We start from the raw sequence: 24635 nt of genomic DNA on the forward strand, positions 1-24635 counted from the left end.
TATCCCTGAGATACAATTTGTATAGCCCAAGGATCCACCTGTGAGCGAACCCACTGGTTGCTGAATTTTCGGAGACGCGCCCCCACCGCTCCTGGCTCCGCCTGTGGAGCCCCAGCGTCATGCAGTGGACTTAGTGGAAGCCGGGGAGGACTTTTGTTCCTGGGAACTAGCTGCATGGTGCAGCTTCTTTCCTCTACCCCTGCCTCTGGCAAGAAAGGATGCACCTCTGACCTTCTTGCTTCTCTGAGAACGAAACAACAAAACCAAAGTGTCTGGCGCTGATTAATATGTACTTAATCTCTTAAAAAAGAGAGAGGACAACCTATAATCGGCTGCCTTCCCAATGTGGACCTGGGGATCCACCCAACATGCAATCGAGAAAAAATAGGTAAAGGCGCACAGATAAATAGAAAAACCGACTGCTGTTTTGATACAAATTATAAATTTATTGCTAATTAGATGTAAAATCTTAAAATACACACAATAAAACAAAATTGGTATATTTACCATAAGACCAACAAGTAATAAGTATTAATCCCGCATGATGTTAAGAATCCACACAGGCTAATGATTGATTAGTGAATTACTCCTTCAGAAAAATCACTTGACCACATGCACCTAATCTAAAAAGTGGTAATTCTCCTCCAATCAGATAGAGCCAGATTTCATGCACATATGTAAGAGTTGAAATGATTTTTTGGTCCCAAGCAAAGACTGTTAGTTGTGCAAAGATTAGAGCATAAAGGAAGTTTAGTTGCATGCACCTATATAATTGAAGAATAGCAGGATGGTTCTCCTTCAGCTAAATTAGTTTGATTTCATGCGCACATGTAAACATTGGCCCTCATTCCGAGTTGTTCGCTCGCAAGGCGATTTTAGCAGAGTTACACACGCTAAGCCGCCGCCTACTGGGAGTGAATCTTAGCTTCTTAAAATTGCGAACGATGTATTCGCAATATTGCGATTACAAACTACTTAGCAGTTTCTGAGTAGCTTCAGACTTACTCGGCATCTGCGATCAGTTCAGTGCTTGTCGTTCCTGGTTTGACATCATAAACACACCCAGCGTTCGCCCAGACACTCCCCCGTTTCTCCAGCCACTCCCGCGTTTTTTCCGGAAACGGTAGCGTTTTGATCCACACGCCCATAAAACGCCGTGTTTCCGCCCAGTAACACCCATTTCCTGTCAATCACACTATGATCACCGGAGCGAAGAAAAAGCCGTGAGTAAAAAAACTATCTTCATAGCAAAATTACTTGGCGCAGTCGCAGTGCGAACATTGCGCATGCGTACTAAGCAGAAAAACGCTGCGATGCGAAGAAAATTACTGAGCGAACGACTCGGAATGAGGGCCATTGGCTCAAACACCAGCTTAACACTGATTCAAGCTGGAATGATCACAAGATTTGGAGTGTACATACACCACTTAGAGAAGGGTGTTACTGGTTATGAAGGTGTTAGGGATACTTCACCCATATGTGAATCTCAGGAGCGCTTCTGTAATACAGATGCCCGTGTGTCCTCCTAGTTGTCTTTGCTTGGGACTAAAAATCATTTCAACTCTTACATATGTGCATGAAATCTGGCTCTATCTGATTGGAGGAGAATTACCACTTTTTAGATTAGGTGCATGTGGTCAAGTGATTTTTCTGAAGGAGTAATTCACTAATCAATCATTAGCCTGTGTGGATTCTTAACATCATGCGGGATTAATACTTATTACTTGTTGGTCTTATGGTAAATATACCAATTTTGTTTTATTGTGTGTATTTTAAGATTTTACATCTAATTAGCAATAAATTTATAATTTGTATCAAAACAGCAGTCGGACCTTCTCTGAGAACGAAAGGACTGCATTTGATAATACGGTGCTTTCTTAGGCTGTGAGGAAACCTGAGGCAAGAAAGTCGACTTTCCAGTTGTCGCTGTGGACACAAGGTCCGAGAGGCCGTCCCCAAACAATTCCTCACCCTTATAAGGCAAAACCTCCATGTGTTTTTTAGAATCGACATCCCCTGTCCATTGCCGAGTCCATAAGACCCTCCTGGCAGAAATGGACATTGCATTAATTCTAGAGCCCAGCAGGCAAATGTCCCTCTGGGCATCCCGCATATATAAGACGGCGTCTTTTATATGGCCCAGGGTTAGCAAGACAGTATCCCTGTCCAGGGCATCTATGTCCTCTGACAGAGTATCTGTCCATGCTGCTACAGCGCTACACATCCAGGCTGAAGCAATAGCTGGTCTCAGTAGAGTACCAGAGTGTGTATACACCTACTTCAAGATAGCTTCCTGCTTCCTATCCGCAGGATCCTTTAGGGCGGCCGTATCCTGAGACGGCAGGGCCACCTTCTTAGATAAGCGTGTCAGCGCCTTGTCTACCCTAGGGGAGGATTCCCAACGTAACCTGTCCGTTGGCGGGAAAGGGTACGCCAGCAGTAATTTTTTGGAAATCTCCACTTTCTTATCAGGGGAACTCCACGCTTCTTCACATAACTCATTTAATTCATGTGACGGGGGAAAAGTCACTGCCTGCTTTTTCTCCCCAAACATATACACCCTCTTGTCAGGGACAGGGTTAACCTCTGAAATGTGCAATACATCTTTCATTGCAATAATCATGTAGCGGATGGCCTTGGTCATCTTAGGCTGTAATTGTGCCTCATCATCGTCGACACTGGAGTCGGATTCCGTGTCGGCATCTGTGTCAACCATCTGAGATAGTGGGCGTTTATGAGACCCTGACGGCCTCTGAGTCGCCTGGGCAGGCCCGGGTTGAGACCCCGGCTGTCCCAAGGCTGCAGCGTCATCAAACCTTTTATGCAAGGAGCTTACATTATCATTTAAGACCTTCCACATATCCATCCAATCAGGTGTCGGCCCCGACGGCGGCGACCCACATTTATCCGCACTTGCTCCGCCTCCACGTAACCCTCCTCATCAAACATGTCAACACAGCCGTACCGACACACAGCACACACACAGGGAATGCTCTGACTGAGGACAGGACCCCACAAAGGCCTTTGGGGAGACAGAGAGAGAGTATGCCAGCACAGCGCTATATAACCCAGGGATATTCACTATAATAAGTGATTACCCAATAGCTGCCGATTTTATGTCTTTTGCGCCTAAATTTATGTGCCCCCCCTCTCTTTTTTACCCTTCTTGTACCTGGATACTGCAGGGGAGAGCCTGGGGAGCGTCCTTCCAGCGGAGCTGTGAAGAGAAAATGGCGCTGGTGTGCTGAGGAAGAAGGCCCCGCCCCCTCAGCGACGGGCTTCTGTCCCGCTTCTGTGTGAAAAAAATGGCGGGAGTTTTTACATATATACAGTGCCTGACTGTATATATGTATGTTATGCCAAAAAGGTACTTCAATTGCTGCCCAGGGCGCCCCCCCCCCAGCGCCCTGCACCCTACAGTGACCGGAGTATGAAAGTGTGCTGGGAGCAATGGCGCACAGCTGCGGTGCTGTGCGCTACCTTAAATGAAGACAGGAGTCTTCAGCCGCCGTTTTCAAGCTTCTGTTCTTCTGGCTCTGCGAGGGGGACGGCGGCTCTGCTCCGGGAACGGACGATCGAGGACAGATGCCTGTGTTCGAACCCTCTGGAGCTAATGGTGTCCAGTAGCCTAAGAAGCGCAACCTAGCTGTAGACAGGTAGGTTTGCTTTTCTCCCCTCAGTCCCTCGTAGCAGTGAGTCTGTTGCCAGCAGAAGCTCACTGAAAATAAAAAACCTAACAAATACTTTCTTTTACTAGCAGGCTCAGGAGAGCCCACTAGGAGCACCCACCTCTGGCCGGGCACAGATTCTAACTGAGGTCTGGAGGAGGGGCATAGAGGGAGGAGCCAGTGCACACCAGATAGTACCTAATCTTTCTTTAGAGTGCCCAGTCTCCTGCGGAGCCCGTCTATTCCCCATGGTCCTTACGGAGTCCCCAGCATCCACTAGGACGTTAGAGAAATATGTAATGTTCTAATAACCCTCTACGCGCTCACAAACTCCGCCGTAAATACCCATATCACGTGCATGATCGCCGGAGCGATCCTACGCAAATTGCGGATATGTGCACGCACGGAGGACTGAGTGCACGAGCAGCGGGCATGTGCATGGGGTTAGTACAAGGCATATGCATTACAATATTTTTCGACTTTAACACAGGCATGGCCGGCCCGTGTGGGGGTCGGGCCGCAGCGGCTCGCATGTCTGGGAAGATGATCGTAGCTGTGCTAAATTTTGCACAGATATGATCAACTCGGAATGACCCCCACGATCGTAGCACCAAATCTGTTAGCAGATGGGCAAAACCATGTGCACTGCAGGTGTGGCAGATATAACATTTGCAGAGAGAGTTAGATTTGGGTGGGTTATTGTTTCTGTGCAGGGTAAAATAAGAATTTACTTACCGATAATTCTATTTCTCATAGTCCGTAGTGGATGCTGGGGACTCCGTAAGGACCATGGGGAATAGCAGCTCCGCAGGAGACTGGGCACATCTAAAGAAAGCTTTAGGACTAACTGGTGTGCACTGGCTCCTCCCCCTATGACCCTCCTCCAAGCCTCAGTTAGGATACTGTGCCCGGACGAGCGTACACAATAAGGAAGGATTTTGAATCCCGGGTAAGACTCATACCAGCCACACCAATCACACCGTATAACCTGTGATCTGAACCCAGTTAACAGCATGATAACAGAGGAGCCTCTGAAAGATGGCTCACAACAATAATAACCCGATTTTTGTAACAATAACTATGTACAAGTATTGCAGACAATCCGCACTTGGGATGGGCGCCCAGCATCCACTACGGACTATGAGAAATAGAATTATCGGTAAGTAAATTCTTATTTTCTCTAACGTCCGAAGTGGATGCTGGGGACTCCGTAAGGACCATGGGGATTATACCAAAGCTCCCAAACGGGCGGGAGAGTGCGGATGACTCTGCAGCACCAAATGAGAGAACTCCAGGTCCTCCTCAGCCAGGATATCAATTTTGTAGAATTTTACAAACGTATTTGCTCCTGACCAAGTAGCTGCTCGGCAAAGTTATAAAGCCGAGACCCCTCGTGCAGCCGCCCAAGATGAGCCCACCTTCCTTGTGGAGTGGGCATTTACAGATTTTTGGCTGTGGCAGGCCTGCCACAGAATGTGCAAGCTGAATTGTACTACAAATCCAACGAGCAATAGTCTGCTTAGAAGCAGGAGCACCCAGCTTGTTGGGTGCACACAGGATAAACAGCGAGTCAGATTTCCTGACTCCAGCCGTCCTGGAAACATATATTTTCAGGGCACTGACAACGTCTAGCAACTTGGAGGCCTCCAAGTCCCTAGTAGCCGCAGGCACCACCAATAGGTTGGTTCAGGTGAGACGCTGAAACCACCTTGGGGAGAAACTGAGGACGAGTCCTCAATTCCGCCCTGTCCGAATGGAAAATCAGATAAGGGCTTTTTCAGGATAAAGCCGCCAATTCTGACACGCGCCTGGCCCAGGCCAGGGCCAACAGCATGACCACTTTCCATGTGAGATATTTTAACTCCACAGATTTAAGTGGTTCAAACCAATGTGACTTTTGGAACCCAAAACTACATTGAGATCCCAAAGTGCCACTGGAGGCACAAAAAGAGGCTGTATATGCAGTACCCGTTTTACAAACGTCTGAACTTCAGGGACTGAAGCTAGTTCTTTTTGGAAGAAAATTGACAGGGCCGAAATTTGAACCTTAATGGACCCCAATTTCAGGCCCATAGACACTCCTGTTTTCAGGAAATGTAGGAATCGACCCAGTTGAATTTCCTCCGTCGGGCCTTACTGGCCTCGCACCACGCAACATATTTTCGCCAATTGCGGTGATAATGTTTTTGCGGTTACATCCTTCCTGGCTTTGATCAGGATAGGGATGACTTCATCCGGAATGCCTTTTTTCCTTCAGGATCCGGCGTTCAACCGCCATGCCGTCAAACGCAGCCGCGGTAAGTCTTGGAACAGACAGGGTCCTTGCTGGAGCAGGTCCCTTCTTAGAGGTAGAGGCCACGGATCCTCCGTGAGCATCTCTTGAAGTTCCGGTTACCAAGTCCTTCTTGGCCAATCCGGAGCCACGAATATAGTGCTTTCTCCTCTCCATCTTATCAATCTCAGTACCTTGGGTATGAGAGGCAGAGGAGGGAACACATACACTGACTGGTACACCCACGGTGTTACCAGAGCGTCTACAACTATTGCCTGAGGGTCTCTTGACCTGGCGCAATACCTGTCGAGTTTTTTAATCATGTGGACGACTTCTGGGTGAAGTCCCCACTCTCCCGGGTGGAGGTCGTGCTGAGGAAGTCTGCTTCCCAGTTGTCCACTCCCGGAATGAATACTGTTGACAGTGCTATCACATGATTTTCCGCCCAGCGAAGAATCCCTGCAGCTTCTGCCATTGCCCTCCTGCTTCTTGTGCCACCCTGTCTGTTTACGTGGGTGACTGCCATGATGTTGTCCGACTGGATCAACACCGGCTGACCTTGAAGCAGAGGTCTTGCTAAGCTTAGAGCATTGTAAATGGCCCTTAGCTTCAGGATATTTATGTGAAGTGATGTATCCAGGCTTGACCCTAAGCCCTGGATATTCCTTCCCTGTGTGACTGCTCCCCAGCCTCGCAGGCTGGCATCCGTGGTCACCAGGACCCAGTCCTGAATGCCGAATCTGTGGCCCTCTAGAAGATGAGCACTCTGCAACCACCACAGGATGGATACCCTTGTCCTTGGTGACAGGGTTATCCGCTGATGCATCTGAAAATGCGACCCGGACCATTTGTCCAGTAGGTTCCACTGGAAAGTTCTTGCGTGGAATCTAACGAATGGGATTGCTTCGTAGGAAGCCACCATTTTTACCCAGAACCCTTGTGCATTGATGCACTGAGACTTGGTTCGGTTTTAGGAGGTTCCTGACTAGCTCGGATAACTCCCTGGCTTTCTCTTCCGGGAGAAACACCTTTTTTCTGGACTGTGTCCAGGAACATCCCTAGGAAACAGAAGACAAGTCGTCGGAACCAGCTGCGATTTTGGAATATTGAGAATCCAATCGTGCTGCCGCAACACTACCTGAGATAGTGCTACACCGACTTCCAACTGTTCCCTGGATCTTACCCTTATCAGGGAATCGTCCAAGTAAGGGATAACTAAAATTCCCTTCCTTCGAAGGGATATCATTTCGGCCATTACCTTGGTAAAGACCCGGGGTGCCGTGGACCATCCCTACGGCAGCGTCTGAACTGATAGTGACAGTTCTGTACCATAACCTGAGGTACCCTTGGTGAGAAGGGTAAATTTTGACATGAAGGTAAGCATCCTTGATGTCCCGAGACATCATGTAGTCCCCTTCTTCCAGGTTCGCAATCACTGCTCTGAGTGACTCAATCTTGAATTTGAACCTCTGTATGTAAGTGTTCAAAGATTTTAGATTTAGAATCGGTCTCACCGAGCCGTCTGGCTTCGGTACCACAATAGTGTGGAATAATACCCCGTTCCCTGTTGCAGGAGGGGTACCTTGATTATCACCTGCTGGGAATACAGCTTGTGAATGGCTTCCAAAACTGCCTCCCTGTCAGAGGGAGACGTCGGTAAAGCCGACTTTTGGAAACGGCGAGGGGGAGACGTCTCGAATTTCAATATGTACCCTTGAGATATTACCTGAAGGATCCAGGGGTCTACTTGCGAGTGAGCCCACTGCGCACTGAAATTAATTGAGAACGGGCCCCCACCGTGCCTGAGCTTGTAAGGCCCTAGCGTCATACTGAGGGCTTTGCAGAGGCGGGAAAGGATTTCTGTTCCTGGGAACTGGGTAATCTCTTCAGCCTTTTTCCTCTCCCTCTGTCACGAGCAGAAAAGAGGAACCTTTTGTCCGCTTGCCAACAAAGGACTGCGCCTGATAATACGGCGTCTTATTTTGAGAGGCGACCTGGGGTACAAACGTGGATTTCCCAGTTGTTGCAGTGGCCACCAGGTCTAAAAGACCGACCCCAAATGTCCCCTTTCAAAGGCAATACTTCCAAATACCGTTTGGAATCCGCATCACCTGACCATTTTACTGGTAGAATTGGACAACGCACTTATACTTGATGCCAGTCGGCAAATATTCCGCTGTGCATCATGCATATATAGAAATGCATCTTTTAAATGCTCTATAGGCAATAATATACTATCCTTATCTAGGATATCAATATTTCCAGTCAGGGAATCCGACCATGCCAACCCAGCACTGCACCTCCAGGCTGAGGCGATTGCTGGTCGCAGTATAACACCAGTATGTGTGTGAATACATTTTTGGATACCCTCCTGCTTTCTATCAGCAGGATCCTTAAGGGCGGCCATCTCATGAGAGGGTAGAGCCCTTGTTCTTACAAGCGTGTGAGCGCCTTATCCCCCCTAGGGGGTGTTTCCCAACACACCCTAACCTCTGGCGGGAAAGGGTATACAGCCAATACTTTTTAAGAAATTATCAATTGTTATCGGGGGGAAACCCACGCATCATCACACACCTCATTTTATTTCTCAGATTCAGGAAAACTACAGGTAGTTTTTCCCTCACCGAACATAATACCCCTTTTTGGTGGTACTCGTATTATCAGAAATGTATAAAACATTTTCCATTGTCTCAATCATGTAACGTGTGGCCCTACTGGAAATCACGGTTGTCTCTTCACCGTCGACACAGGAGTCAGTATCCGTGTCGGCGTCTGTATCTGCCATCTGAGGTAACGGGCGCTTTAGAGCCCCTGACGGCCTATGAGACGTCTGGACAGGCACAAGCTGAGTAGCCGGCTGTCTCATGTCAACCACTGTTTTTTTATACAGAGCTGACACTGTCACGTAATTTTCAACAGTACATCCACTCAGGTGTCGACCCCCTAGGTGGTGACATCACTGTTACAGACACTCTGCTCCGTCTCCACATCATTTTTCTCCTCATACATGTCGACACAAACGTACCGACACACAGCACACACACAGGGAATGCTCTGATAGAGGACAGGGCCCCACTAGCCCTTTGGGGAGACAGAGGGAGAGTATGCCAGCACACACCAGAGCGCTATATATATATACAGGGATAACCTTATATAAGTGTTTTTCCCCTTATAGCTGCTGTATGTTTTAATACTGCGCCTAATTAGTGCCCCCCTCTCTTTTTTTAACCCTTTCTGTAGTGTAGTGACTGCAGGGAAGAGCCAGGGAGCTTCCCTCCAACTGAGCTGTGAGGGAAAATGGCGCCAGTGTGCTGAGAAGATAGGCTCCGCCCCCTTTTCGGCGGCCTTATCTCCCGTTTTTCTGTATATTCTGGCAGGGGTTAAATGCATCCATATAGCCCAGGAGCTATATGTGATGCATTTTTTGCCATGTAAGGTATTTTTATCATGTTTTATTGCGTCTCAGGGCGCCCCCCCCAGCGCCCTGCACCCTCAGTGACCGGAGTATGAAGTGTGCTGAGAGCAATGGCGCACAGCTGCAGTGCTGTGCGCTACCTTATTGAAGACAGGAACGTCTTCTGCCGCCGATTTTTCCGGACCTCTTCGCTCTTCTGGCTCTGTAAGGGGGCCGGCGGCGCGGCTCCGGGACCCATCCAGGCTGGGCCTGTGATCGTCCCTCTGGAGCTAATGTCCAGTAGCCAAGAAGCCCAATCCACTCTGCACGCAGGTGAGTTCGCTTCTTCTCCCCTTAGTCCCTCGATGCAGTGAGCCTGTTGCCAGCAGGTCTCACTGAAAATAACAAACCTAAACTAAAACTTTCACTAAGAAGCTCAGGAGAGCCCCTAATGTGCACCCTTCTCGTCGGGCACAGAAATCTAACTGAGGCTTGGAGGAGGGTCATAGGGGGAGGAGCCAGTGCACACCAGTTAGTCCTAAAGCTTTCTTTAGATGTGCCCAGTCTCCTGCGGAGCCGCTATTCCCCATGGTCCTTACGGAGTCCCCAGCATCCACTTAGGACGTTAGAGAAATACTGGCTGCTTTATTTTTACACTGCAATTTAGATTTCAATTTGAACACACCCCACCCAAATCTAACTCTCTCAGCACATGTTACATCTGCCCCCCCCTGCAGTGCACATGGTTTTGCCCATCTGCTAACAAATTTGCTGCTGCGATCAACTCTGAATTACCCCCTCAGTTACATACATTTGTAAACATAATAAGGCACCTGTCAAGTCAAGGGTCCTCTGCTCAGGTGGTCCTACACTAAATAATAATAACCCCACGTTGGGTCATATATTCTGTTTGTAAATTGAAAACGTATTATGTTTAACAATTGTTCCTTGAATAAAGACATCAGATATGAAGCTTGGAAAGAACGTAGCACGCACATTTATGGATTACTACCAACTGGACCGCAGAATGACGGAACTCGCAGCTCCTACATCACAGGCATGGTAAGTAGAGGATGTTTTCTTGTATGACAACAGTTGAAATATTAAATGAGAAGTATTTGTTTTATGTGACCTTTTAATTCACTCAGATTAACACAGCTGTTGAATGCATTTGTTGATGAATTTAGAACTATTTCCTAGGCTTGATGGACTGGCTTACAGAACATTTATGGGGAGCTCACACTTTTGCTAGTAATATTTTGTCTACATAATTATCTACATCTCTGTCCTAACACTCTAACACAACAAGTACTTTCTGGATGAGTTTCTGTAGGTCATACTGTAATTTAAAGACTGTAGAACCAGGCTAGTATTGTACTAATGTATGAAGGGCCTTCTGGGGGAATGCAGTAGTGGGCCCAAGCTTAAGGTCATCCACCAGATGGGTGTGTGGCCTTCTACCACAGATGGCTAACCGAATCTTGGTGTAGAGAAGCAAAAAAAGCACCTATGTTTATCTGTGGTCCTGCTCCACCAGAGTAACACTGTATAGTTCCAGATTCTGACACCATGTGGCGCGCACAGGCAGCAGGCCCAGCAGGGATTTCCCCTGTACCCTGGTTGGCCCATGCAACCCTGAGCTGGACACATCATAAACCTTTAGTGAATGCAGCAAGCAATAAGAAAGTAATTACATTTGTTTTTTAAATAAATTACCTTCATGTTTTACCAAGATCATGAGCTACCGATCCTTAGCTTTCCAGTAGGAAACACGTTACTGTATATTTCCTTTTATTTGTACTGTTGCTTCAATGGATGACTTGGGAGGAAATGAGACCCGAAATGAAGAGGGTGACCGCTCAGGCGTGCAGAGGCTAAGCTCGCAATACAGGACCAGAGTAATGAACAGTGGCACTGAATAGAAAATCACAGCCTCATGTGCAACTAGCGTTCTCTGCCCTCTCTGTCCTTTACACTGATAGAGGGCACATTACTCTGCCTGACCCTATTACATGCGCTGAGTCTTATTCCTGGACAGCTGCGCAAGCTACTCTTTTGGCATTTCTAGTCAATTATCACTGACTAAAAAAATAATTCAGATTATTAGAAGTTTGTGAACATGAAAGAGGTCATAGATGGGTTATTGTATTTACTGGACTGCCTGAAATTGCAAATGTTTATAGCCATATGTGGGCGAACGTATTTGTAGACACAAGAATATAAAGACATTTCAACCTTGGAACAGTAAGCTTGTCTGGGGTCATATTGGCAGCACAAGCCGTTAATTTAAGAGAGTTTGTGGCATCACGGGGCTGTAGGGAAAGCCAGCAGAGGTCATCCTACAGCAACAACAAGTCACGCTGCAGAGCATTACTAGGCGGTGTAACAGAATGTCACTGTGCCAAGGGAAATAATGGATTTACCTACTTTGGGACCAGAGGCCAGTGGATTGGGCCAAGGTATGTGGAGAGTAAGCCCAGAGGGGCATGAAGTAACAGACTAGGCCAGCGTACTGCAGCCACAAAAGATGACATCCCAGGTGAGATTATTATCAGTTATTTATATAGTGCACACATTCCGCAGCGCTTTACAGAGAATATTCCAGCCATTCACATCAGTCCCTGCCCCAGTGGAGCTTACAATCTATATTCCCTATCAGATGGACACACATACACTAGGGTTTATTTTTGGATTGTGGGAGTAAAATAGAGAACCCAGAAGAAATTTACACAAGCATGGAATAAAAATCAAATCCCTGGCCTCAGTGCTATGAGGCAGCAACGCTAACCAATACACCAACTGTGCAGCCCGGTATCTAGCATATCCACAGTGCTACTGACCAAGGTTCAGGTAAGGGATAATTGACGAGGGAGGTCAGCCTTGAAGAGATTGTTGAAATCACAAGAGGTAAGCAAGTCTAGTTGTCCATCTTACTAGGGAGGGTAGATATACAAGTGCATGTTTTTATCAACCAACTATTCAGGTTTTCTATTCTTGATGGGGAATTTGCATATGTCCCAATCGTTTGCTTGCCTATAGAGCACAATTTATACTACTCATATATGCCATGCCTCAACCAACAAATTTTGCCTCAAAATTATTTTTGCTGGTCTACCTGTTCCCAACACCCCTAGATGCAGAGCAGCAATGAATCAACCTCCATCGTGATTCATATACAATGAATATAAAATAAGTCAATGTATACTACCAGTAATTAAATAACTATTAATATTTTGTTGTGTACACGTAATTCACCAGCCTTGGGTGATGGTATATAGGCCCTCATTCTGAGTTGATCGCTCGCTAGCTGCTTTTAGCAGCAATGCAAACGCTAAGCCACCGCCCTCTGGGAGTGTATCTTAGCTTAACAGAAGTGCGAGCGAAAGGATAGCAGAACTGCTCGTAAATATTTTTGAGCAGTTTCTGAGTAGCTCCAGACCTTGCGATCACTGCAGACAGTTTGGTTCCTGCTTTGACGTCACAAACATGTCCTGCGTTCGGCCAGCCACTCCCACGTTTCCCCAGGCACACCTGCGTTTTGACCTGACACGCCTGCGTTTTTTAGCACACTCCCGGAAAACGGCCAGTTACCTCCCAGAAACGTCTCTTTCCTGTCAATCACTCACCGATCAGCAGTGCGACTGAAAAGCGCCGCAAGACCTTGTGTAAAACTGCATACTTTTGTGAGAAAGTACTTCGCGTGTGCGCACTGCGGCCCATACGGCCCCAATTAGTGCACCGAGTCCCCTTGCATGGCTCGCCATTCCCATTCGTAGTCCATGTGGATCGTAAAGTATGAAAAAGTAAAAAAAAAACGATAAAAAAAAACACGCATGTCGACCTTTTTCTATGTCAACTTAATGACCGTATCCCAATTCATATGGGGGTCGAGCTTTCAGCTTTGTGGCTCCAACTCTGTGAAGCACTCTTCCCGCACAGTTTGAGAAGCCCCCATTCTAATATCCTTCAAAAACAGACTGAAGACTTACTTACCTATTTACCCAAGTATTTTCAATAATATCTACTGTTAAGTTTGCTTTGTACGGTGTTTTGTGCTGTAAAGGCAAATGTAAAGCACTTTGAGGGGCAGATGTATTAACCTGGAGAAGGCATAAGGAAGTGATAAACCAAGTGATATGTGCAAGGTGATAAAGGCAGCAGCCAATCAGATCCTAACTGTTAATTTACATATTGGAGCTGATTGGCTGGTGCCTTTATCACCTCGCCCATATCACTGGTTTATCACTTCCTTATGCCTTTTCCAGGTTAATACATCTGCCCCTCTGTCTTATCAGAAGAAAAGTGCTATATAATAAAAAATTTATTATCATCATCATTATTATTATGCTGCTTAACATAAGAGCACCTTGTAGGTTCAGGCTTTATACTGCCTACAGGTACAGTACTTGCCGACTCATATCAGACTGATGAAACATTGGATTATCTCCTCTACGCCCAAGAAAGTCTTACAAACTCCATGATGACATTCCAAACCAAGATTTGGGGCAATATGTAATAGCCTACGAGGTGCAGGTTGATCGGGAATTTCTGTGTATTTTTAAAGCGCCAATAATTTGCACGGCAAAAGCAGGTCAGTTTTGCATTGTAAATGATTGCCTCTTTAAAAATACAGGCAGAATCGCTGGAATTCCCAAACTGCTTGCACACTGCAGGCTTTCACGTACTGCCCATTGTCTAAAGAAATCAGTGTAATGGGTGGTTCATCACTCGAATACATCAACTTCATAGAAATTCCTTCCTCATCTTCAAGAGGGGAGCTCTGAAAAGTTGGCAAGTATGACCCAGGAAATCCCGTTCACTTCACCTTTAATTATGGACACTTGTTTACGTTTGTCAAATGCCACATCATGTTTTGCTACATGCTTAGCATGCATACAATCATGCAAACAAGTATAGTAGTATATGAATCCTACCCTAGTATAGTTTACAAACAATATTGTGCAAAAAAATATATGGATTAACTGAAATGTCACTGTACTGCTGCACAGTAGTCATGGGTGGTACTGCAGGATATTTTTTATTTTACTTTTAATAAGGGTGAATACATTCAACCGGTCGCAGCAGCCGCCATGTTTTACGGCAGCGGGATCTCGCTCAAAAATGTTTGCTACCTCATAAGGCAAACACTTTTGAATGAATCAGGGTGGAATCGGCTGGGCGAAGTTTGCAAGGGCTGCCGTTCTCAGCGTTTTAACGTAATGGCAATGTCAATTCACTCCCTTTTCCCAGAAATGAATACTCCCCTAGTTGGTATTTAATAATTGCAGAAATATGCATAGTGAGTTGCTGTATATCCAGCAATGACTTGCTTGTGGTTAAGTCAAATCTGACACTGATGAAAATAAAAGTGATGTTCCTCTGGCTTGACCTGTTCCATACAGTCAACCTTGCCTTATTGGGTTCGGTATGATATACCACCGCCCGAGATACTGAACGTCAAGATCCCGACATCGGCATCCCAAGCAGTAGAATGCTGGCAGGGGGGCAAGCACAACAAAGCCCCTTTTTGTATTGACATGTGAACTAGAGCACTTCTCAATATGGCTGCTCCCACCAAGACATAGCTATGTGTATGATTGCACGGTGTTTCTACATATAAAAAAAGAAACCTGTACCTAAGTCAAACATTAAAGCCTTGTGGTTCCCCAATACAGCAATCCTGTTTGATGTCTAGAACTTATTATTTTCTGGTTTTACACATGAAGCCTGAGAAACATGTTTTGCCAGTTCTCTAATAACATGCAGAGTTCACAGTATGATAACTTACTATTCTCGCCGAATTGCTAATTATCCTGATAATTCTGCTTAACACTAGGGTCGCTCTGCTTGCAGCTCCAGATAACCAATTATAGTAAGGTCAGGCCTTGCCTGTCGCTGCACAGAAATACATGTTTATGAACTAGATTACATTATGCTAGCAATATGGCGCTGACATATTTCCTTAGCACAGCATTAATAATGAAAGACAAAAGTATCTTATTTACAACGTAAAAATAAATGTTCGAGTTGATCTAGAGATGTCTTTGGGTCAAGTTCCAAAATTTGGCATTGCCTTGGGGCTGTGGTGGTTTTCTAGGTTCTGTTGTTCCTCATGGTCCTGCCCTCACAACCCCCTACCTTGATCTCCCCCTCTTGGAAGGCACAGAGAAAAAGTGTATAAGAAATAGATTCTGCGCCTAGTGAAATGTGAACACACAATTATCCTTTGTTTTGTGGAGCAGCCGAATTTACTTTGGAAAAAAAGATGAGCACATTTGTTGGTCATGGAAGAATCACATTAAGACCCAACTGAGCATGTGTGTCATGCGTGTTTATAACATCAGGTTGCCACATATATATACATATTTCAACCCTGTAACATTTTACAAATGCAAAGTAAGAATGGTAATTTTTGAATTGGGATCACTGGCTTTCTGTGTGACAAGAGTCCAATAGAACTGGGGGATCTGGTCGCTAACATATTTCAGATTCTCAGTGGCTCCATAAATATCTTTATTTCTACACCTCGTTGGAGTAATAAGTGGAAGTACCGCTTTTTAAATCTACTCACACATATCTATTTCTTTTCACCTATTTGTCTGTATGTGTCTAAGTATTTAACCGCTATGTTTTACTGTGTAATCCCTAGAGAAATGGGATATTTTAGAAGGCATAAGCAATAAAACTAAGTTTTATATAGTAATACAGTACAAATTTCACTTGTGCGCCCAACTAGGCAACTACTTTTTGGTTCTCCCCCCCTTTTTTTGTATTGAGTTAAAGTTGCAATCGGGCTGCACCCCCACACAGTTAGATCTAGTATTAGATTTAGAATTTCCTTAATGGGGTCCAAATGTTGGATAAGATCTAATTAGTCCATTGGACCTTAAGTGTGCAGATACATTTCTCTTTCCTATACGTGTCATGAGTGTTTGCAAGGATCAATTAAAAAAATCCACCTAGGGTGTCTAATAATGATTAAAACCCCTAGAGATCTATCTCACAGTCAATGTTACACACAAAACACTGGTAAGCATTCTCCACTAGATACCAGATTTCGATGATCATAAGATTTTTAGAGAGACCAGTTTGTGCGTCACATCTCCACCTCGCACTGTCCTTCTTTGCCATGCATGTATCGTACTGGTAACTGGTTGCATTGTGCTTTAGAGCTATTGTGGTCATGTAGTCAGGTCTAAAGTTACAACAGCCTGCTACCACCGAAGAGGCTGCAGAGATCACCGGTAGAGGAACAGTTGTGGTAGATTACCTGGACTTACGGAAGATATGACAGCTGACGAACATGACGGATGAACACATGGCAAGTCTGAATGGCAACATCTAGTGGTTTTTCACATACTGTACATGCACCTCACTCTGCATACGCATGCATCATTGCGAATGTATGCATGATTTAGAGTGGGACATATCTCAGCCACTTCTCTGCTGCCGATAAATGGGCATTTCTGGGCGGCAACAATGAGAACACACGCAAGAGAACCATGTTGGGCTGTGCCATGGGAGTGTAGCCAGAGTTACTTACTATTCTGAGTTATGCATATGCATTCTGGAAGCCAAATTCAGGCTGATCGCCTGCACCTAACTTGAGGTCGGTATACAGTACTGATGCCTGCTTCTCACCTACTGAAAAGTGTTGTCATGCAATGCTTACACACTAGGCCCTGCGTACATTCGCATTAGTATTCTGCAGTCCGTTCACATTCAGAATGTGGCCGCATAGGACATGTGTGTGATTAGAAACAGGCCAGCACTGAGTTCAGCAGCTAAATTTAGACGTTATTGTGATCTCCATAATGACCTTGTCCTTAGGTGGGGTTTAGGCTCCTCCATACCACCTTGTAACTTCCCACTGCTTTCACAAAGTTTTAACTGTTATATATTTAAAAGATTATGTTGGAGGTAGGACACAGAGCTGTTGGTCTACAGTGCAACCATCTCTACCTGCCGTCTTCAGGCCACACTGCTATCACTAGGCATCATTACAGTGGGGACAGGTAAGTATGTCTTCAGCCACAGAGCTACCACGGCCCTGCCTATGATCCAAAGTATCATCCAACTTTAAGAAATAACGCTCTCTCGCTTGACCTAATTTCCCACTGACTACAGTGAGTGCTCAGAATGTAGAACTAGCTTATAGGATACATTTCCTGCTATTCTTTCCTACATTACGGACCAGACACAGTGGAAGACAGAGCATGATACTATTTGCCATTAGCAGCTGACTCGGGCCCCCCCACCAAGTCTAAGGGCCCGATTCAGAATAGATCGCAAAAGTCCTGAAATTGCTATTTGGCAATTTTAGCACTTTTGCGCACACACCGATTTGCACACTTTCAAATACTTAAACTGTGTTTGCATGCGATCGCAGTCCAAGTCCCGACAGGGGCGGGGTGTTGACGCAGCCTTTTGTAGGCGTCGACGTGCCGTTCCAGGGCCGCAGTCCATAGGAGGCGTGTCCGCACCATTTGTGGGGCGGGCCACTGCAGCTGTGTGACGTCACATGCAGCCGCTGTGACCCGAAACATTGCAGCTCACCATTGGCCTATGCAGCTAGCGGGCTACCCTTATCATGCTTAGCCACCGCATGTTAGTGTAACGAATTGTAGTTGTGCGAATAGTCGCACAACTACAACTCATGCTGAATTAGGCCCTAAGTCTGGGTAGTGCCTGCTTTTCCCCCCCTTTTGCTTCCTCTGCATGCTCAAGATTTAGAAAGTCCAGGAGTGTAGGGACCATTAACTTGCACTGGGTTTCTGTCAAGTATTCCTTCTTTATAGCGTATATCTGCATTTAACGACCCTTCTCTTCAGATATTGTTATATATAGATGTGTTCTTTTTACATCCTTGCTGCAGTCACGCTAAACAGCCCTTTACGTTGCGCCATGCTGTGGTGGGACTCAGTAGCACCAAGCATCTTTTTTTGCTTTTTTTCCGTGAAGATGTGCCTTAGACGCAGAGTAATGTAATAGCATGCATAAGCAGCTTCTGCTGAGTAAAATGATGTACGGCATGCCTATACGCTGTGTGTAATTGCAGCTGTATCTGCATCTGAAATGCCACGTTACAGTGTGTTCCAGGACAACACTGTAGCATAGAATTTTGTATGCAAATACAGTCGCAGTCACACACAGAATATAGTCATGCTGTATATAATTTTAATCAGCAGAAGCTGCTTGTGCATACTACAGAAAAAAAAACGCAAAAAAACCCCACTCGTCGCTACCGAGATACGCGGCACTCACGTGTGATGTGTAACGCGACTTGTAGCATGTGGAGCTTAGATGTAAGAGGACACATCTGTACCTACTTTTAAACTGTTCTGTCCGGGAAATCTGGATGGACTGGTGAATTTTCACCATTGCAGTCCTGCCTCTCCGCTGTGGAATGCAGCAATTAGGAGCATGGCAAAGAAAGTGGTAATTACGCAATTTGCGCCATCAAGCCCCAGGACAACCCACTTTGCTGGGGAAGTGAGCGGCAACTAGGAGGCTGCTCTATTATCTAGGAATTTTAGGAGTGCTCAACAAAATTCTTGAGTCACCCGGGCACTCAGAATAAGTGTTATTGGGGGTCATTCCGAGTTGATCGTAGCTGTGCTAAATTTAGAACAGCTACGTTCATCTTCCCTGACATGCGGGGGGACGCCCAGCACAGGGCTAGTCTGCCCCGCATGTCAGTTCCCGCAGAAGTGCAAAGGCATCGCACAGCAGCGATGCCTTTGCACTTTAGGAATAGCTCCCGGCCTGCGCAGCCGCTGTGGCCCGCCCCCCGTTCGGTCCAGCCACGCCTGCATTGGCCGGACCGTGCCTACGAAACGGATGCCAAACACCGCCGTTCCACCCCCTCCTGCCCAGCGATCGCCTCTGCCTGTCAATCAGGCAGAGGCGATCGCAGACCTGCAACAGCCTTCGGCCGTCTGGCATGCGCAGTAAAGACCCGTTCGCTCGGCTGCGAAAAACAGCAGTGAGCGAACGGGTCAGAATGACCCCCATTGTATCCCTGTAGGTGTAATAAAAAATTTTTATTTCCCCTTGTAAGCTTTTATTAGCTACAGATGTGTTCTCATACATCTTTTCCGCAGTCACGCCAAACAGCCCCTCTTGGCACGCTAAGTCGCTTGAGAATTGTTGAGCATTGGGTTTCTTTTAACTGTTTTTTGTGAACAGTGTTTCTTAGTCGCAACACAATGTGAAGAGACTGATTAATTTGATAAATAACACTATGACACATTTGATATATGATTATCTGTCTCTGAATCTGTATACGAAGAGCTACAATGTAGCAGCCGCAACTGGTTTCCACTCCACTCCCGGCGGGTCGGAGCAGCCGACCGGACAGACACCCGGCATGACAAATTGAAAACTCATATTTTAATCTTTAGGGATAAACCTAATGATAGTGCTAGGTAATAAACGGTGTAGTATGAAATGTCAACATTCAGAACGTCAACACCAGACTGTCAGCAGGTTCGCACTACACCCACTTGTGTGGCTCCATGCACAGGTGTGCGCAGGGGGGGGTGCCTGGTGCGCACAGGCACCCCCTAATGTCTGTAACCCCCTCACACACACCTGCTGCTGCAGTATCAGCGATCGCCGAGTGTGCTAATTTCTGTCCTCCCGCCCATTGCGCCCGCCACCCCCACCGCTCTGTCTGGCTGTCATTCATTTGTATGGTGCAGTATCACTGACGTAATCCTACTCCCAGTTCCTCTAACCTGTGGGATGTGTCGTGATGATGTCATGCCGTGTGCATGCCCGCTTATGCTCCCACCCACGCTCTCTCTCTCCTCATTATGTGCCAACGCCACAGAATACAGCGTTCCTCTTGGAGGAGGACAAGTTAAAATTCAATATCAATATATATTTCGAGAGATTAGGATATAATCTATGGTAATAAAATATACAAATTGAACATATATTAAACAGATTTTATATATCTATGTATATATATATATATATATATATATATATATATAATATCTGTGCATCAATTCTCTATATTATTTAGTTTGCATTGAGTGCCAATATGTGGTTGTAACACGCCTCATAGGTGGTGCTAGACACGCCCATTAGGTGGTGTTAGACATGCCCAATAGGCGGTGCTAAACACTCCCTTCTATTCGTGCACCCCCTAATAAAATGTCCTGCGCACGCCTATGGCTCCATGGATATATTATATATTCTACCATACCCATACATCCTGCTGGATATCCTTAGCTTGGTTGCCTTATCAACAACCTCTGCTCTAAAACACATTTTTTGGAGGTAAAAAGGTGTCTGTTTTCCTTTTCTGCTAGAACCCTCTATTCTTGTGCTACCTAATAACAGACTGTGGAGCCTCACACATGTGAATGTTGGGTTTCAGCTTTTCTGTAGCACATTTTGCTTTTTTCAAATCACATCAGAGGGATTTCAAATCAAACTGTTTCTCTTGAGTTTCAACAACAATTGTGTCCACAAAACAGTTCACAGTAGCTGCAGGGCATGGTGTGTTCCGTGACTGAGGGTGGCAGAATATTTGTGATGATAAAACATGAATACAAAGAGATCCGGCAGATGAGAATCATCACTATTCACTGCCCACGGACTTTGCGGCTCCTCTGTACTCCTCTGTACTGAACCTCCCGCTGTTTGTCATTGGAAATACAGAACTAGTTACTGTATGTTCTGGCAGGTAGAATAGGAACACAGGCTAAATATTTCTGTAAATTCAGTGTTTGCCAGCTTTACTCCTCCACCCTGCAGAACACAGCTGATTTTGCTCTACTTTCCTGCAGAATTTTGCTTTAATTGCGGCTGCACATTTTAAAATGCCTACAGGAAAAATATACTCTGAAGAGTAAAGTATGTTGTATAATAGTGGGAGGTCCGCTCCATGCAAGTTGGAGATTAATACAGCATGGTTTTATAATACTTAAACACACCACTGTTATTCTGCCCCATGTGGTTCCCAGCCCTTTCTCTCCACCCGCTTCCCTTCTTCCTCATTGCCCTATCCTTTTCCCATTGCACTCGCCTGTGCCATTTTCTTGCCCAATCCATAATCCCGACCCTATTTTTCCCACACGCATTCCAATTCCTCCCTCTGCTCCATGTTGTCCAGTTTGCCAACTCTAGAATTGCAAATGGCTGCCTAACAATATAAATTCCATAATAGTTGTCACTGGCAGCAGGCTGGTGGCTGCTGGGAGCCGGGACTTACCTGTCCGTGCGCTCTGGACTTAGCCGACGCTGCTGCAGGTGGAGGCGGGCTGTGGGAATGGGTGGCTAGCGGGCGGTGGGAGGTCCGGCACACAGGAGACCAGCAGGCAGCAGAGTGAGCGCACAGTGTGGCGCCGCCATCTTGATTCTGGTCACATGACCAACAGAACCAATCAGGGCCCTGCTCCAGGTAATTCCACTGTGGCCAAACCCAGGGAGGAGCAGGGAATTTTTGGGAGCAGTTTGGGACATTCTGATGTCCGTGCAACATCTATTGCAGCTAGGCTGCATGCTGGTGCTCTTAGAACCTGGTTCTCTGAGTGTGCTCTTAGAACCTGGTTCCTGTTGTATATCTACAGCTCCGTTTCTCAAGTGTCTACCAGTGTGTCCGCACTCCTGACCCTGTGACTGTTCTGTGTAAATCTGACTGTCGTCACCATCCCACCGCTTCATAAAGTCGCCTCTGCCATCGCTTTAGCCCGCGAGTATCTGATCCTGCCACGGATCACGGTATACCGGCTTCTACACCTACCCTGGAGCGGTCCGGTACGGATCTTCGGTATCATCCTCCAGACCTTCTTCTTCAATTACTTCTTCCTTGAGTATTGCACCCTTCATGCGAAGGAACTTTATCCAGCAAGCACACTTTCATCCTGGAGAGATTACCTCCCCACTAGAACCCAGTTCAGAATCACCAGTTCCAGTTAGTACCTCTAAGACTCTAAGGGACTTTGCCCAACCAGCTAACTTCCATCCCGGAGAGTCCGCTTCCCAACTAGAACCCAGTTCGGAATTACCAGTCCCAGCTAGTACATCCGTGACAATAATAAACTATCACGTCAAAGTAATAAGTATACGCAGATGTGAGGGCAAAGTTCAGGGTTTATTAGCATGACATAAATGAACAATAAATTGCTACAGAAGTAGTGAGCCGAGGAAAGATGGTATGTGGATTTGCATCATGTAGTGCAGACGTCTGGTAATTTCCGTGCTGTACACTTTTTTCCTTAATTTTGATGCTTTTTACTCAATTTTGCATCTTACTTTGCCTATAATGTACTAGAAAGTTAGGCATTATATTATATTGTAGCAAAGGAATTAATATAAAGTCGCGGATTGTGAATAACAAGGCATAGCACTGGCCATTCGTATCAGATCTGTCTTTTGCCTTTTAACCCTAGACTGTGTACATTTTCCTCCTTTGTGCTACTTTTTCCTCAATTTTGTATCTTATTTCGCCTATAATGTACTAACTATTTAGATTAATATTTTGGCGCGTCTATGTCGCAAAGTCTGTGGTGTGCTAAATGGGGCTATTTGGCGCGATTTGAGGATAGGTGTAAGTGGACACATCTGTACCTCTCTGACCGCCGCTTACACCCGTCACCATAGGCCTCTATGAGGATGATGACTTAATTGAATTTAACAAGCACCAAAATGCATTGCTATCTAATTGCTTGCTAACGCCAACCGGCAATGGGGACCTGGCAAGACTTCAATGAATCTTCTTTGGTTTTAACAACTAGGCACATTCACAGACATCACACATGCAATTAGTTACAACACTGGGTGGGGGGGATGGTGTTTTGCCGGTGCTCCATAGCAAATTGGTAAATAAATTCCTAAGGGCTAGATGCATCCTTACTTGGAGAGTGATAAAATGGAAAATGATAAACTACCAGCCAACCAGCTCCTGTCATTTTTCAAACACAGCCTGTTAGGAGCTGGTTGGCTGGCACTTTTTCTCTCTGCATTTTATCACTCTCCAAGGGATGATGCATTTAGCCCTCAGGGGTCTATTCATGAAGCAGTGAAAAGTGTGGAGAAGTGAGCCGGTGAAGAAATTGCCCATGGCAACCAATCACCATTGAAGTAACATTTACAATTTGCATACTATAAAATTATACAGAGCAGCTGATTGGTTGCCATGGGCAACTTCTCCATTGGCTCACTTTTCCACTGCTTCATGAATAGACCCCATCTCTAAGATTCCAAATAATAATATGCCCAGTGATGCTATGCTGTTTTATTGGGATATGCAAAGCTGGATGGTCCTGTGTCACTGCTGACCTCATATAATGGGGGTCATTCCGAGTTGATTGCTAGCTGCCGAAATCAGCATTTCTGTGCATGCCTATGCACTGCAGTGCGCACGCGCGACTTACGGGTACAAAGCCATTTGTTGTTTCGCACAGGTTCTAGCGAAGTTTTCAGTCGCACTGACGGCCGCAAGAAGATTGACAGGAAGGGGGCGTTTCTGGGTGTCAACTGACCGTTTTCAGGGAGTGTTTGTAAAAACGCAGGCGTGTCTGAAAAAAACGCAGGCGTGGCTGGGCGGGTGTATGACGTCAAATCCGGACACGAATAGGCTGAAGTGATCGCAAGCGCTGAGTAGGTTCAGAGCTACTCAGAAACTGCACAAACTGTTTTTGCTGCGTTCGCACTTCTGCTAAGCTCAAATACACTCCCCAGTGGACGGCAGCATAGCGTTTGCACGGCTGCTAAAACTAGCTAGCGAGCGATCAACTCGGAATGACCCCCAATGTCCTTTGTAAAAATACGTATCCCATAATTGCCAAACATAGCAGCATATAGCCAACCAAAAAGCAAGTGAGGCTGCAAAGTATTTATAACCATGTCACAAAAAATGGTTCCAGCTCCACAGCCCAATGCAAGTTACCAATGCAGTAAATCTACCTAAATATCATTTAACTGTATTAACTCTTTTCTTGATGGCGTCTCAAGGGCTTGTGGTTTGAATGATCTGAAGTATAAATAGAAAGAAGCTATTGTTCTGGCTGTATGTTTACTGGGACCTCCGGGATTAGATGAGTGACTGGCTGCCGCAGCTGAAGGGAAAGGTTAGGATGCTCTGATTTAGCATGAATCGCTGGCATTGTTGGGAGCACCAGACACGATGCTTAATTAGAATATAGTGATTGTGTGAGGCGGTGTAATTAAACCAGGGGGATTATACACCTTGTTGTTTTCCCTTCATTAATGCTCATTTAAACCAGTTTCACTTAAAAGTGAAGGGTCCTGGAGGCTTGTGAATAATTTTATCCGGCGGAAAGGG

The 24635-nt window shown here is 45.9% G+C and overlaps 1 protein-coding gene across 1 annotated transcript in view; it reads left to right on the top strand.

Moving 5' to 3' along the window:
- The window catches only part of AGBL4 (AGBL carboxypeptidase 4), a 669979-nt gene that overhangs the window by 596979 nt on the left and 48365 nt on the right, over nucleotides 1–24635 (top strand). The window contains exon 7 of the mRNA XM_063941485.1: nucleotides 10300–10396. Within this exon, the coding sequence (XP_063797555.1) occupies nucleotides 10300–10396 (97 nt within the window). The remainder of the gene's footprint in view (nucleotides 1–10299; nucleotides 10397–24635) is intronic.

This window comes from Pseudophryne corroboree, chromosome 9 (genome assembly GCF_028390025.1).
Source record: "Pseudophryne corroboree isolate aPseCor3 chromosome 9, aPseCor3.hap2, whole genome shotgun sequence".
NCBI lineage: Eukaryota > Metazoa > Chordata > Amphibia > Anura > Myobatrachidae > Pseudophryne > Pseudophryne corroboree.